Source organism: Lagenorhynchus albirostris, chromosome 17 (genome assembly GCF_949774975.1).
Source record: "Lagenorhynchus albirostris chromosome 17, mLagAlb1.1, whole genome shotgun sequence".
In the NCBI taxonomy this organism is placed as follows: domain Eukaryota; kingdom Metazoa; phylum Chordata; class Mammalia; order Artiodactyla; family Delphinidae; genus Lagenorhynchus; species Lagenorhynchus albirostris.
Window position 1 is genome coordinate 51,693,219 of NC_083111.1, and position 17,048 is coordinate 51,710,266.

Here is a 17,048-nt window from a genome sequence, read left to right on the forward strand (position 1 = left end):
CTGATTAAATGTACTACTGTCTTTTATATGTGAAAAATGGTTCTAGGAGCTATGGTGGTGGTGTGGTGGTGGTAATAGTAATAATGATGGAAGGATGCATTCAAACAGAGAGAACAGCACAGTTTAAAAAATGGGGATGTACTTGGGTACTTGGCACATGAGGAAATGTAAGTCATTTGTTATTTTTAAATTATGTCCCTGGTTTTCTTGGTGGGGAGTGCATAGCAAGGTAAGACTAATTTCATAAAGAGCTCTGTTGTTGTGCAGTGTCAAAAAATTTAGATTTTTTTTAATCTCATAGGAGCGATTAAGAAAATTTGAGTGCAAGAATGTTATGATCAGATTTCCACTTTAGAAAGATGTCTGTGAAAAGTAGATTAGTAGAGAAACAAATTAGAGACAAGGACACTAATAAGACTGTTGAAAAGTCCAGAGCGAAAATGTTGAGGTCTGAACGAGAATAGTAGCAATAGTGATAAGAAAGGAGGCATGGATTTGAAACAGATTTAGGAATTAGGATTAACAAGATATGGTTATTAATTGGATGTCAGAAAGAGTTAAGGATAGCTCTCAGGTTTTTTTGTTAGGAATATATTATTCATCGAGATGGGTGATGTACAAAGAGTAGAAACAAGCAGCAGATAGGGAAGTTAGGTTAGTTGTGGAACTTATTATAGTATAATATGAGAAACTAGAGAACAGATTGGGGGCAGGGGGGAATTAATATTCTGTTCTGATAGATAAAAAAAAATTTTAAATCAACAACATATAGGTAGATGTTGAAGCCATAACCTGTGGATGATATGCCCTTGGAGATTATAGACTGAGTGAAAAGAGAATTCTTGAGATAGGTTTTGGGGGTATAGTAATATTAAGTGACAGGCAGAAGAAAAGGCTGTAAGCTTCCATCTCAAGCAGCTAGAAGAACAGTAACAAATTTAACCTAATGAAAATAGAAGGAAAAACGAAATAAAGATGTGAGCAAAAATCAATAAAATTTAAAACAAGCATACAGAACAGAAAATCTGAGAATAATAAAATTGTAAGCCGCCAGCAAGATTAAGAAAAAGATAAATCACTGTTAAGAATTTAAACGGAGACATCACTAGAACCAGTGAACCTTAAAGAGATAAGATATTGTGAAGAACTTTGCATCAATAAACTTGACAATGTAAATGAAACAGAAAAATGTTTTGGAAAACAGAATTTATTAAAAAATGAACCAAGAAGAAATAAAATTTTTGTATTAAAGAAACTGAATCTCTTAATTAAAAAAAAAAATCCTTCCCACAAAAAACTCAGGTCTGTATGCTTCCACTGGGTAATCCTTTTAAGTATTTAAGGAAAAATAAAGTATCAGTCTTACATGAACTCTTCCAGGGTACTGAGAAAAGGGAGAACTCATGTTATTGAGGCTAGCACCACCTTGATACCAAAACTTTACAATCCTTACCAAAAAAATTACAGAACAGCATGGTATGAGCATAGATACAAAATCCTATATAAAATATTCACAACTCAAATTTAGCAATGTATGAAAGAATAATATATTACAACCAAATTGAGTTTATTCCAGGAAAGCAAACAGTAGTTATTTTTAAATTGGTATTGTTTTCCACATTTAAAGAAGAAAAATCCATGATCATCTCTACAGAAGCAAAAGAAGCATTTGATCAATTTCAGTGCCTGTTTATGATAAAAACTTAGCAAATTAGAAAAGAAGGGATCTTCCTCAATCTGACAGAAAAATATCCTTGAAAAATGTACAGGAAGCATCATCTTTAATGGTGAATTATTGAAGGTTTCCTCCCAGAAGTAGGAAACGTAACAATAATAACTGCTTTCACCACTTCTCTTCAACATTATCCTGGAAGTTCCAACCAGTTCAATAAAGCAAGATAAAAGGCATAAGGACTGGGAAGAAAAGACTTTAAATGTCATTTGTATAGGACACAATCGTGGACATAGAAAATTCCAAAAAGATCAAACTATTGAAATAATTTGATTTACCAAGGTCACTAAAGACAAGTTCAATATTAAAAAAAAGAGTAAAAACCCTTCTTTTTATTCTTTCTAAACCAATAGTTAGAAAATGAAGCTTAAAATACTGTCATTTTGCAATACCATTGAAAAAATCGGATATGTAACAAAAAGATAGACATAAGTAGGAAGGATATACCATGCTCATGATACGAAGACAAAATTGAAAGATGTCAGTTCTCTAAAATCAATCTGTATTGGCAGGGAAAATCTCAGCCAGGTTTATTTGTGGAAATTAAGCTGGTCTATAATTTATATGGAAATGTAAAGGCAAAGAACAGCTGAGGCAACAGTGAAGAATGAGGCTGTGGTCTTAAATACTAGATAATCAGGATCTATTAAAAAGGTGTTTAAAACAATGTGGTATTGGTCAAAGGCTATACAAAAGAATGGATTAAAGTCAAGAGTCTAGAAACAGACTGATTTTTTAAAAAGATGCTGCTGCTGCTGCTTAGTGGAGAGAATGGTCTTTTCAATAAATGATGCTGGATTAATTGGATGTCTGTATGGAACAAAAAATCTTGACCTATCATACCACATACAAAAATTAATTACAGATTGTAGATCTAAATGTTAAAGGTAAAAAAATAATGCTTTTAGTTGAAAAATATAGGAGAATATCATCATGACTTTAGGATACACATACATTGGACAGAAAAACACTAACTATAAAGGAAAAAATGGTAAATTATACTACATTAAAATGTTAAGAGCTTTTCATCAAAAGACATCATTAAAAATGAAAAGGCAGCCAACAGAGTAGAAGGTTCTTGTAATACACAGATCTAATGAAGGTCTCACATACACAATATACAAATGACTACGACTCAAACAAAAGACGGAAAAGGCAGAAGACTTTGGCAATTCCTAAAAGTATTAAAACAGCCAATAAGCGCTATTTTAAAAAGGAATGTGAAGTGGAATAACTTTGGAAAACATTTTTTGGCGGTATTCTACTAAAGCTAAATTTGGCCGGCAAATTTCATTCCTTGCTATGTACCCAACAGTAATTGTGTATATTTGTTTACCAAAATATATGTACTAGAGTGTTTAAAAAAGAACTATTTGCTTTCTTTCTCCTCTCCTGACCGTCGCCCTGCTCCCTCCATACATTCACCCATTCACCTGTTTTACTGAGTCTAATTTACTGCTTCCTCTGGCTTGTTCCTGGAAGTAATCAAGCACGTGGGCACTCTTCACTAGCAGAGTCTTGGTTCTTACAGCCAGCCCTCTGGTAAGGCGCACTGGTTTTCAAACCAGCTAAAGGGGCTCATCTTCCCAGTGTCGGACTCCAGGTCTGGGGGTGCCCAATATGTGTCTCGAGCCCCTCACTCCCCAGGCAGGATCCCCGAGCTTGTGATATATCCCCCTCCTCTTTGTGTTCCCTGCTCAGGGCGCAGGCCCTGATCTGACAGCTTCTCCTCCCTTCCTACCTGGTTCTGTGTGAATCTTTCTTTAGAGCCTTTGTTGTAGAATAGCCTTTCTGCCAGTCTCCAGTTTGTTTTCAGTGAGAATTGCTCCACGTGAAGTTGTACTGTTGATGTGTTCCTGGGGTGAGGTGAGCTCAGCATTCTCCTACTCTCTGCCATCTTAATCTCCCCTGCAACCTTTCCCTTACTTTTTTCAGAGCTGCATCCATGTGTATGTACCATGCTTTTTTCGGCCATTTTCCTATATGTATTAGGTTATTGCATTATTTTACAATTAAAAATAGTACACTATGTTATGCATATGTATTTTCATATTGTTTGAGTTGTATCTTAAAAGGAAATTTGGGGATTGGAATTTATTGGTCAAAAAGTAAATGCAGGGCTTCCCTGGTGGCGCAGTGGTTGAGAGTCCGCCTGCCGACGCAGGGGACACGGGTTCGTTCCCCGGTCTGGGAAGATCCCACATGCCACAGAGCAGCTAGGCCCGTGAGCCATGGCCGCTGAGCCTGCGCGTCTGGAGCCTGTGCTCCACAATGGGAGAGGCCACAGCAGTGAAAGGCCCGCATACCACAAAAAAAAAAAAAAAAAAAGTAAATGCAATGTGATTTTGTTAGATACAGGGGTGCCCCCCAAATCTGGGCACACAATGCCATGAGATAATCCTTGCTGGGATGATATTGAACCACAGCACTCTGAAAACCTCTAGGCCAAGAAGTGAGGTCCTACGGCGCATTTATAAATTAAATACTTCTGCAGACATTGTGTTCTTACTGTGTATCAAGAAACATCCTCGGTACTGGGAATGAAAATGTATATTCTAGGAGGCATCTGCATTAAGAGGCCACTTTAACATGGGCCAGATGGTTCCCTGCTTCTGTAATCCCTGAAAGTAGTGACAATAAAGTACAGCGATACTTTCTCTAGCATGAATTCCCACTGAAATGAAATTCTACTTTACACAGAATTATTCCCACATCGTGTGAGAAACAGTACCTAATATATCTGTTGGTAGTATTAAAAAAAAGGGTGGGGGGGGGCTTCACTGGTGGAGCAGTGGTTAAGAATCCGCCTGCCAATGCAGGGGACACGGGTTCGAGCCCTGGTCTGGGAAGATCCCACATGCCGCGGAGCAACTAAGGCCGTGCACCACAACTACTGAGCCTGCGCTCTAGAGCCCACAAGCCACAGCTGCTGAGCCCGCGTGCCACAACTATTGAAGCCCGTGCACCTAGAGCCTGTGCTCCTCAACAAGAGAAGCCACCGCAATGAGAAGCCCACGCACCACAACAAAGAGTAGCCCCTGCTCGCCACAGCTAGAGAAAGCCCGCGTACAGCAACGAAGACCCAACGCAGCCAAAAGTAAATAAATAAATTTATTTAAAAATATATATATTAAAAATAAAAATTCATTTAAAAAAAAAGGAACTTGAGTTGGGGAAGGGAAAGTAAAAGCAGAAGTAAAAATATAGTTGCAGCCTCATTTTCCAACACAGTGTTGGCGAGAAAGAAAGTCCGAGTGCCGACTTCCCTCCTGTTGATGTAAGTGGGCAAAGTGATAAGAAGGTGAACTTGGGAATCAGGAAGTCATAAAACTTCAAGTTAAAGAAATTAAAAGGCATCAAACATTTGGAGGTCCATACAGAAAAGGTTAAAAAAACAAAAATGTACCTTTCAGTAACCCCAAGCTCTTTAAACATCTGATTGAAAGTTTTGAAAAATCCTGAAGATTTGGAAACCAACTGTACACTTATCCATTACTAGGAATTTAGAATTGCCAAAAGTAAAGTGCTATTGATAGTATATTTACTTTATATGTAATTATTTCATATGTTATTTGGTGACTGAAAATATGAGGACTTTCATTAACATGTTTGCCACCTGAGTTCTACTCATCTTTTTTTGTCTAAAAGCCTTAAGGTTTTCAACCATGGATTTTTCCTGTCATGGAGTTTTTTTAAGATAAAAATCTGTCATATAGCAGGCATTTTCCTCTAAGAAAACTTTCTGATGTTAGAGTCACACCTTATTCAGAAGAGTGTTAATGTAAGCTCTCTGAGAAGAAGACTTTTAAATTCCATCCTCACATTCAGACACACTGAACTTTGAATGATCTGCATCGATGCTTGCATAAACCGTTACTGTCCAGAGTTGGATATGCGCTCTCTGTCTAAATATTCCACCGATTCTAGAAGTAGCCCGAGTTGCACTCTATAATTTTGTATTTCAAACACCAGAAAGTGGCATTGTGGAATATAACTTCAAAACAGTGATATAAAAACAAGAACATAAAGTATAAGAAAGTATCTTTTATTCTTGTGCCATGTTTTTAAGTTTGACATAGGTTTCACTGTTGTGATAAAAGTATACATCTTATATGAAATCCTACTTAGAAATATTAGTCATTAATTTGTAATTTAACAAATCTATTATGGAAACAAAAATGTGTAAACCTTCTTTAAGAAGATTTTTGGAACTTTCAGTTTGAAAGAGAATCATACATGAAAACAAGGATAACTCTTACAGTAGTTTAATCTATACTTTATATTAAACCTAATGCCTAACAATTATGAGTGTCTATTACTTTGAGGTATTATGCTTTGACATTAATTTCTGTATCTAACACCGAAGTGCTATAATATCATTTAGTAACTTCCATCGAATTCTGTAAGAATTGTAATCTCACAATTTTTATTCAGTTTGTTTTTAAAATTATACAAGGCACATTAAATCTAATTGAGAACAATTGACAAGTAACAGATTAGTGCCAAATAAATTTGTCATCATTAAGCTATACTTTTTTCACTTTGGCAGGACTAATATTGCTGCTTTAGGACTTTCAGATATTTCAAAAAATTTGTTACAGCATGAAGTAAATTAAAATGTCTCAAGTCTGTTTCTGATCTACCCATGATTCTATCAGATTCTTCTACACTCAACATTCCAATTCATTGTAGCATTTTCTGTATTTCTACTTCAAAGAGCATGACTCACTAAGGTTTTGAGAAAAAATAAAACTTCCCCAAGAAGTCCTGCAATGGCAGGTAAATCTAAATGTCTTACCTTTGCTCTGCTTTCATAGAGCAAGTGAACAAAATCGCCTTCTCTGCTGGCTCTAAGACCACCAGCAATGTCTTTTTATGTGATTTGTGCAAATCACATCAGAGAAGGGTGGCTAATTTCTGTTGGAAACCTATTAAATTCAAAGTCCACAGAGAAATTCCAGCATCTTATTTGAATACAACTTTTTATTTGTGTGCTTATTTTGTGTGCTTGTTTTTTAAGGGATAAAAATAATGGTACAAAGTCAAGCTTCCTAGAAAATTTTAAATTTAGTTTTGCCAAACTTGCTGGATTTTTTTTTTCCTGAACAATGACACATTGTAATATGTTTTGCTGATATTTCCCTGAAGTCAGCATTTTTCTTAGATATAATTGTTTATTTAAAGATTTATAGTAGTTGTGCAAAGAATAGCCAAACATTTTTGCCTAGAAGGGTAAATAGAATTTCAAATATTTATACTATTATATACGAATAGTCCTCGATGTCCTTTCTGAAATGCTTTGTGTGTGCTTAAATAGAGTGCCAAAAAAGTCAATCATGTAAAAATTGTTTAATATTTACCAACTTATTACAGAGCAGTTTGCATTTTACTTTTCACTACATTCACATTTAGCATTAAGACAAGAGTGGGTCAAGTTTGGCTTGTGCAGTTGAAGGTTCACTCAGTAGAGTAATCACAACATGGTCATCCCGGCCTTGCCATAACATCTCTCCTTCGAAGTCAACCAGTCCATGCTTCCTGGCACGCAGGAGAATGCCCACCACTTTATCTGAAATACGAATGTATCTGTCAAAGAGATCTCCAAAAGTAACCTGGATCTTGCCGTCCCGTCTGTGGTGAGCCATCGTTCGGATGATGAAGCACATGTCCATGATTTCTCTGTAGATGTGCTCCTCGGCTCTCTTGGCCCTTTCGGCAGTTTTGGTTCCTTCCTTGGGACGGCCGTAGCCTTCATCTCCTTTGTGCAGGCAGGTGGACATGGCCAACTCATAATCAAACTCTTCACTGAAAGGATTGAGCTTCTGAGATTGTCTGTGTTCATCAGCCCAGTGTTGCCATCTTTCTGTCAGGTTGCCCACTTGGCTGTATTTTTGCTGGGCTTTGCAGTTGAGTTTCTCTGTGACTCTATTTGCCCTAAAAGAGAGAGAGAGGATGAAGAATCAAAATATTGATATTTTAACACCCAAGTGTTGCTTTCTGTCTGTATTTCTTGTACATATGCATCTTAATGTAACTATAATTGTTTCATTATGAAAGAAATATGAACAATTCAAAAAAGTAAGAGATAAAAGAAGAAAAATCATATACAAGGCCACCATTGTTCTTAGTTTGAGGTATCTCCTTCTAGATTATTTTCTCTCTAAATAACAGTAATGTTTTAAGCTCTGTAAAATAATCATATTAAACTATTTCAAGAAAAAAGCTTCCTTACACAAATGTAATGCAAATATGTGTATCTTTTTTTTTTTAAAGAAGATGTTGGGGGTAAGAGTTTATTTATTTTTGCTGTGTTGGGTCTTTGTTTCTGTGCGAGGGCTTTCTCTAGTTGTGGCAAGCAGGGGCCACTCTTCATCGCGGTGCGCGGGCCTCTCACTGTTGCGGTCTCTCTTGTTGCGGAGCACAGGCTCCAGACGCGCAGGCTCAGTAGTTGTGGTTCACGGGCCTAGTTGCTCCGCGGCATGTGGGATCCTCCCAGACCAGGGCTCGAACCCGTGTCCCCTGCATTAGCAGGCAGATTCTCAACCACTGCGCCACCAGGGAAGCCCCAAATATGTGTATCTTAAAGTTGCATATTAGTAACATTTAGAACTGGACTTGAATGAGTGTATTAAGGGAATACACTTTACACAGGACATCAAGAAACAGTTATTTGCCCAAAATAAGCCTTGTATCGGCACACATACTCTGTAATATTTACTCATGTATAGATTTTTATATATGGATTTTTTTTTTGGGGCCCCCTGCACAGCATGCGGATCTTCTTTCCCCGACTTGGGATGGAACCCGTGCCCCCTGCAGTGGAAGTGCGGAGTCTTAAGCACTGGACTGCCAGGGAAGTCCCTATACATGGATCTTTAATGAAGCATATCTATACTAGTATCTGTGATGTACCACAAATTTTGAAAAATCAAGCTGTATATATAGGAAACACCAGCTAGCAATAGTAACATTTATTGAACACAGTGTGCTGGCATTCTTCTAAACACTTTCTACTAATATTTCCACAACCATTTCATGAGATAGGTACTGTTAATCTCACTTCCCAGATGAGGAAACTGAGGCCAGAGGGGTTAAGTAACTTTGCTTAAAGTCACAAAGCTGTTAAGTGATGGGTCTGTGACTTGTACCAAAGTTAATCCGGCTCCAGAGCCTGTGTATAACTTCTGTGAAATGCTGCCCTAACCCAGCGGAAGAGGCAGGATTCAAACCCAGACTGTCTTAGGCAGAGTCAGTGCTCTTCCCTCTGTGTGATGATGCCACTCAGCCTGCCAAGACAGTGTCTAATATGTGGATGAGCTGTGTCTCAAATGTGTGTGTCTGTCCTTGCAGTTTGGAATGCATTTCTTATTAAAACAAAACAAAAACCAGCATTGGAAAGTGTAGACCAATAATGTCATGAGGGTGCAGATCTAATTTTAAAATGGCAAAATTTGTCTTTAACAGACTTTTCCTGTCATTTCTGTATCTCCAATCTCCTAGACCTTTTTTCGAGGTCTCTTTGCCTTCATGAGTAAAGCATGAACTCTTGGACTGCCTAAAAGTCAGAAATTTGTATTCCTCATCTGTACAAGTGCCTCACCCATCCTTCTCCCCAGCTCCGAGTGGCTTCATGTGTGGAAGCGTTGGAAGTGGGAGATGTAGAGCAGGGTTGGATTTGCTTATGGCAATGGCCTGCCCGAACTCAGCGGCCCCTGCTATCTGAACTCTCACAATTTGCTGTTCAAAACCCAGGAACGGGTCAGATGTGAGTCTTCCTCGCTATCCAGACTCACTTCCTGCAGTCTGGTCATTCAGATGCAGGAGGCTAACACTGGGTAGAGAGGCAAGCATACTTGCCTGAGCATTGTTTTCTTCGAAGAGGAAGGCCATCCACTAGATGGCGACCTTTCACTAATTCCCGTGGTTTGTGTCCTACACTTGCTGCATTGTTTCACTGTTGCAGTAGAATTCAAACTAGGAGTACATTGCTGAATATAACACTGCTCTTCTTTGTAATGACATGGACAAAAGTATATGACAAAGTTAATTGGGAAAAAGCAGCATACAAAAACTGTTTACACAATTATCACAACTTAAAAAAATCATACATGTATGGAAAAGTGCTAGGAGCTACACTGCCCTGAAGTGGAATGCATTTCCCTCAACCCTGCTGGTCCTCGTCTTCATCTGCATCTCCATAGACTGTCCCTGTTCAACTGCTCAGATTATGGGCTGCTTGATCTCATGACCAAAGGAGAGGAAACACCTAGTGCCCTTGGAATGATGGCAATCCATGGCAGACATAGTCTTCAAAAACAAGCCCAAGGCTGGAACATCTTGCTGGAGAAGCGACTTGAAACATCTCAGAAGAAAGTGAAAAGAATAGCACGATTTATTAACTCATACTTTTTGTCTCCTGAGCACCACCTGTGGTTCTGTCCTATAGTATAAAACATAATACATCCTCCCTTTAAGGAGCTTCTGGGCACTTTGACATTCCTTCCATCCTCTAGTAAAGTACTTATGACAACTGCTGTGTGCCAGACAGTCTTTTAGGTACTCACTGAATATTCAATAATGAAAAAAGAATGACGAATAACCACTAAAAGACATTCATGAAAATCATCGGAGTGAACCAAATTTGAGTATATATGGTACAATTCTAACCATGTAAAATGTGTACACACCAGGCTGAAGAAATCAAGAGCATGTGCACAATTGAAAATAATTATGTTGGTATCTAGGTGACAGTTGATTTTTTTTTTCTTTTTCAAAATTCTCTTTCATGCTGGTATTATAGTTGACCCTTGAACAACACAGGCTTGAACTGCACGGGTCCACTTATACATGGATTTTTTTTTTTTATAGTAAATACTACAGTACTACAGGATCCTCATCTTGTTGTTCAAGGGAACAATGGTGGGGGAGGGGTTCTGATCTTTCAAGCACTTGAAAATCCGAGTATAACTCTACACTTATACTGTATCCATGGTTCCACCTCCATAGAGTCAACCAACCATGGATTGTGTAATAGTGTTGCAAGCATTTATTTGAAAAATCTGCTTATAAGTGGACCCACACAGTCCAAACCCATGTTGTTTTGCATCAACTGTATTGATTTTAAAATTTACAAGAAGCAGGAAAATATTCAAATTATCATCCAGAGGTAATTTGTTTAAACTGTATGTTATATGGGTCTCTCATTCATTGATGTAGTATTTTTTCTTCTAATTTTAATTAGGAACTTAAATTCCCTGAGTGTTGACACTCTATGTCATTTGGGATAAGGGTTAGGGTTGGTGAGGTAATAACTCTTTGAAGAAGAGAAACATCTAAAAAAGCACCTACTAAATCTTAATTTCCATTTGTTTTATGGTCAAACTGTAATTTCCAGTAATAAGAGAAAAGGAAAGCAAAAGAATTGATCCTATTAGCAAGAATTAGAAAATAGACAAGGTTGTTTTAAAGAAGTACTAGAAGAAAATATATCTTAATGAGTATTTAATTTTCACTATCTTTTAAACGTTCTATATTGTCTTAGTATTTCCAGTTTTTAAAAAGTATGGAAGTTTCAGGTTTAAATCAGGATTAGAAAGTCTTATACCTTGAGTATCCTCCTGATCAATGAGTGTAAGACTTAATATATCAGCTTATCCTGTTTTTCTAAATTTCAAGTAAAAATGTGAATAATAGTTTAGATTGAGCTTTAGAAAGACAATCTCTTACACATTTACAGAAGCAAAGCGATATTCAAAGACTAGCACCACATCCATACCTTAGGCTAGAACACTTCTCTGTCAGTAAACTGAAGAACTTCTGCCACCCTTTCCAACTTCTCAGGGAAGTTCTGGGGAGAATCTGCTCCTCTGTCCACTGGTTTGCTTGCCCTTCACCACAGGAAGTATAGCCAATTTGGTTAATGGGAGATTGATATCTACAGGGTCACACTTTTCAGAAGCAGGGTGACTGAATTCAAAACTGTGCTCTCCTTTCTGTTATCAGCCAGGTTTGGGAGCCAAGCCTGTGCTTCTCCTTGCAGATTGGCAACTGTCCTCAGAGTCCATGGAAAGGGTTCCAAGCTCGAGAATTGGGGGCAAATATTAGAAAGCCATACTTTCCCCTTCATTTCTAGCAAATATCTTCAATATAGTTGTACCAAAACACTACAGTTTGGGAGTTATTGGGATTCCACTAATTAAGCTGATGCTTTGATCTCCATTTGATTTCTTGAGTCCACTCTGTCCTCAGAGAATCAGTCTAACACAGTGGTTAAGAATGCAAGCCCCGGCATCAGCCTTCCCAGTGTCATCACTTACTAGCTCTATGACTTGTATACATCTCCTCGCTCAGTTCCCTTTTCTATAAAACGCTCAGCCATTAGTATTTTTGCTAAACAGAACTTGGAGGAGAGAATGGATGAGTGATTGTCATTTCAATATTGCATCATTACTGTATGGGAGATAAAATTTCCTTTGTCTAAAGGAGATGGACCAAACAAGTCACATAGCTATACAATCAAAAGACTGAATATTTTAAAAATAAAGCATAAAATAGAAATCATTTTCATGGTAAAGCCCCAGGTAGTAAAACTCTACTGGTGAAGAATATTTCTACTTTCTACCAAACCTGCCTTGTCTCTGTTATCCATAGAACATCTTAACCACCAAGAAAACTTTTTTTCTACTTAAATATTCGTGACACATAATTTTCTCCCTGTTAGTGGATATGGGGAAAGAATGGTGCTTAGAATTAAAAATAAATGAACAAAACCCCCTTTCCCATAGGCCTCCTCAATAATGCCACATTCATTTCTCAAGCAGTATGTGAGAGTCCCATCAGGTAAAAAGTCCTATTGGGCTTCTGCTGAAGCTTCCTGAGCATAGCTAGGATTACTGCTGACATTCAGAGCTGCTGTTGCTGTGTACAACATTCTGGTACCCTACGTATTCTGAGACTAAGGGAAAGGAACCAAAGAAGGGAGGAAGGGATTTCATTCCCATTCTCCTCCCCAAACCCTGAGAGCCAGTCTTCTAGCATCTCATAGTGTTGGGATCACCAGGGCTGGCCCCTTGCATTATAACGAGTACAACTTATTAAGTAGCTTCCCTGGGTCTGTTGCTTTACATAATTAATACCAAAATAACTCTATGGATTATCACATCTATTTTTTTTAGATGAGTACGAAGAAACTTAGGATTTGCCAGAGTGACCATGATTCAAATCTGTCTCTCATTCAAAGGTATCTCTCTGTCACACTAAGAAGGTGTCCATGTACATGTCTGTTTGGGGGAACCAACAGAAGGGTCCGGTATGGACGTTCTCACTTCCAGGTGAGAGAGTTTAGAGTAGTGGTCAAGAGGATGGGCTCTGGATCCAGAGTGCCTGGGTTCAAACCCCATGGGCTGTACAATCTTATACAAATTCACTAATACTTCTTTGTCTTATGTTCCCATCTATCCAATGAGGATAATGACTGTGCCTACCCCATGAGAATGTTTCGAGGATTAAATGAATAAATACTTAGACGAGTGCCAAAGAAGAGTACATGCGTTGGAGATTGGTCCCAACTGTCACCTCCCTACCTCTGGCCAATTCAAAACATGCTGACAGTAAGATCGTCATTGTGCCACCCTTAGTCTTTATTCCGTTGGGTTTATTCTGTTCTATTGTTTTGTTTTGTAGCACACCCCCCCCCCAAATTCACAAGGCCAAAACTTAGACTATCGTTCCATATGGTCTGGTAGAATAGTGATCTCTGATTATGAATTCCTATGTGAATGTAAATAGAGCACAAATCTAGATCTCTGAGTGCATCCTCAAGGTGCTGCATGAGAAGTAGCATCATGTCTGGTTTCAAAGCATTACATTTAGAGACAGGCATACTCATCTCAGGTCACTAACTTGCTGAGTGAAATTTCCCTCTGAGCTTCAGTGCTCTCATCCCTAAAACGGGATATTACCTACCTCATTGTGAGAGTTCTAAGGACAAAGCACGTAAGATACCCACAGCACACACTAGATGCACGCGGAATTATCATTATCTACGTTTGCCATTTCATTTTTCTTGAAAGCTTTCAATATAATAGTGCTAATTCTTTCAAAACATGTTTAAAGTCACAAACTGACAGCTTTTTGTCAAATAAGGTAACCAGTTTTGTTCTTTACTTTCTGATTATATCATAAAAGTTGAAAAACACACCTACACATCTAACCGTTCCCAGAAGGAGTCAGTTTATAATTATTCGCCACATCTGAGACTTTTCCTATATTCTGATATCCTGTGGTTGTTGAATGAGAAATCCTGACTTTCTGTTATGTGTAGGCAGCTACTGTCTTGAAACAAAACATGCGTTTCTTGTCAGACTAAAGTATCAGTTTGAGTCTGTGTGTGTGTGTGTGTGTGCGCGTGCATTTAGTTGTTTTCGGATTGTGATATTTTAATTACCTAGCTTTTATAGCATTTCTATCTTTGTTTATAAGCAGAACAAAATTTTCTGAAGGTTTGAAAAATTGCTAAATAATAAAATCTATATGAGGAGTAATAACCTTCATATAGTGAGCTTATGTGCAGGCACTGTGCTAAATTCTCATCTCCTCCCGATACAACAGAATTTATTCCAAAAGGTTACTGTTGCCATTGTTTTACAAAGGAGGAAATGGGTTTAGAAGAATAAGCCGTTTTTTTGTGTGGTGAGAACATTTAAGAGATATTCTCTTAGCACCTTTCAAGTGCATAATACAGTATTGTTAACTATAGTCAGGGCAGAGCTGGAATCTGAACTTGGGTCTGTCTGACTTCAGAGCCTGCTTTGACGTCAGACAGCAGCTTCCCACCTGTATACAGGCTCACAGAAATCCGTGTTCCAGGGGCACTATTGGGGTAGATGTGTCTCTTGAAAATATTGTAGACTGATTTTGGACAAGGGAAAGGTTTCTCCACTCAGTCTACCAGTAAATACTTGTCTCTGCAGAAAAATAAGCCAATTTGTTACTCATTATAGAATTGACTTAAAAATTTTTCCCAAAGCAGATACCCCTCTCCGGTGGCTTCAGATTTGTTGTGGCTAAACCTGGAGTGTTCAAAACAGAAAGGAGAAACCAAATAGTGCAGGCCCTTGGCCCAAAGGTCCATGGCTGAGCTTGGTCCTGCCCTCTTAGCCCAGGGGCGTGCCTTTCCCCAGACCTCGCTGCCTGCCCGAGCTGTGAGATTCTCACCCTGACTTTGGTGGTCCTTCCCTGCTCTCTGGGATTCCTGCAGCTGCCTGGGGCTCAGGAGCGGGATAAGGAGTTGGGAGATGCATTCACTTACTGGAAGGGCAAGGGGCGTTTGATTCTGGCAGCGGCCACCCGCTCTCCATCCAGCTCCAGCCTCCCCTCCGTCTCCCCTCCGTAGCCGCTGTCCTCTGTGTCTACGCTGCTGCTCCTGCGCTTGGGCCCTTCCCGTTCCTCCTGTCCCATCTCTTTCCAGCCTTCGATGAGCTCAGATACCAGGCTGGCACATTTTCTCCTCCGCGTCGGGGAGCCATGGCCGCAGAGGATTCTGTCCATTTCGCTCTCTGGCTGCCCAGCTTCAGGCATGTCCCCATCCTTCTCGTATCTGTGGCTGAGGTGGCCCACATCCCCTCCTCTCTCGTGAGCCTTGCTGACGACTGTTTTGGTCACCTCTTTCCTTGTGATCTGAGACACCTCGGTGGCTTCCTCTGAGCTTGGTCCATCTCCGTGTCCCTCTGGCTTTGGGGAGGAAGACTTTGGGGCACTCTGAGCTTTCCGGTGGGTGGTGGGATGGATCACTGGTCCAGAAGCTTGGGGTGGGTTCTGGGTTCCTCCTGGCATCCAGCCTGTGGGCTCCTGGGCCTGCCTGATGCTGTTCTCATTGGCCCACTGCTGCCAACCTCGGGCCAAGCTGATAACCAGGGTGGCTGTGCGTACCTTCCGGAGGGCACTCTTGGCTGGCCCCTCCTCCCTTTCCTTTTCCCCCGGAGCCATGCTACCTTTCTCTTCTCTGCTGCTAGCCTGGGCACTGGCTAAAATGAGTGGGGGCCGGTGGAGGGCCTGGGATTTAAATAGAAGTGGGACGTGGGGTGGGAAGAGAATTTGGTCACGGTGGAAACTATGTTAAGCACTTCTTGCCAAGATGCAGTGCCTTCCCTGTGATGGTGTGCTTTTTTTAAACCCTGACAGCTCCAGTTTCATCAGAGCAGAGGGACATCTCTGTTGGTAAAAGGCAGTGACAGGATCACGCCCTTTCTTCTCCAAGTGCCAGAGTGGAAATTACTAGATCCGATCATGTGCTCAGCCTTAGGTTTTTCCTACCTTAAAATATGGTCCTACCATTTATAGGAGCATAAAATACATGCACAAGTTGTGCTGGGAACATCATAGGCTTGTTTCCATTGAAACCTCAACAGCTTTCAGTATAGCTCTGAGTCCCCATTTTATAGCTGAGTACAGTGACACGTAACTTCCTATAGCGAATAATATCTGAGACTCACACCCAGATGTCTGATGTAGGGCATGTGCCTCTTTTCTCTCTACTCATCAAGGGTCCTAAGTAGCCGTTTTCTTTTTGTCTTCAGCTCTATTCGATACAGACTTTAGAAGTCACCCCATCCAACCTCCATTTACCAGGTGAGAAAACTGAGGCCCAGATAAGGGGGGAGACAAGGGCCTGGTGTTATAGTCCCACGTTTGAATTATTTTATAGACAAATCCTATTAATACGCGAGACGGTAGTCAAAATTTTGGTCCCATTATTTTTTTAAAAAATCTTTAAATTGAGACCTACACACACACTGAACTTCAGAGATTATTACAACAAATCTTTTCAAATGTTTTGTTAAAGCAGACTATTTAAAGACAAAATAAGTGAATGCTATCAGAAGCAACCCCTACCCGAACTTTTGTTTTGAATAACACAACCTTCCTTAGCAGAACTTCAAGTTCATGCAGAAAAACCATTTTTTCAGTTCTCAGAACAAAGACCTGAAATACAGTTTTTAAAAAAGGACTGGATAGATAGGGCACTTGGACAGGAAAATAACCATCTATTAAGTGTCCTAAACCAGGTAAAAATGCTCAGGGCTCAACACTGAGTAATAAAGTAAGACAAATAGAATTTTTTCTTCATACAACAGTTCTATAGATTTTTTAACTGTATACTTTCCTCCAATCTTGACATGTAGTTAACCACACTGATTGAGAACCGCTGTCTAAGACCATAAAAAGGTAAGAACTTTAATTACTTCTGATTGTGAGACAAATTTATTTAAAGAAATATGTTGATGTCAGTTTTCCATCCTGTAGGTCATTTACCTCC

At 39.4% G+C, this 17,048-nt stretch overlaps 1 protein-coding gene across 1 annotated transcript; it reads right to left on the reverse strand.

Annotated features, from left to right (window-relative positions):
- Nucleotides 1–7,066: 7,066 nt before the first annotated feature.
- ABRA (actin binding Rho activating protein) lies at nucleotides 7,067–15,771 on the reverse strand. The gene is made up of 2 exons (XM_060127580.1): nucleotides 15,042–15,771; nucleotides 7,067–7,666 (listed from the first exon to the last, which is right to left on the reverse strand). The coding sequence occupies exons 1-2, from the start codon at nucleotides 15,716–15,718 to the stop codon at nucleotides 7,147–7,149; spliced, it is 1,197 nt and encodes a 398-aa protein (XP_059983563.1). The 5' UTR covers nucleotides 15,719–15,771; the 3' UTR covers nucleotides 7,067–7,146.
- Nucleotides 15,772–17,048: the final 1,277 nt, after the last annotated feature.

What these genes read in the sequence shown, in the direction of transcription:
- ABRA (XM_060127580.1), bottom strand. Translation starts at nt 15,718, where the DNA reads ATGGCTCCGGGGGAAAAGGAAAGGGAGGAGGGGCCAGCCAAGAGTGCC. An exon ending in AAACGCCCCTTGCCCTTCCA is followed by an intron (nt 7,667 to 15,041) that starts GTAAGTGAATGC and finishes TCTCTCTTTTAG; the next exon opens with GGCAAATAGAGTCACAGAGA.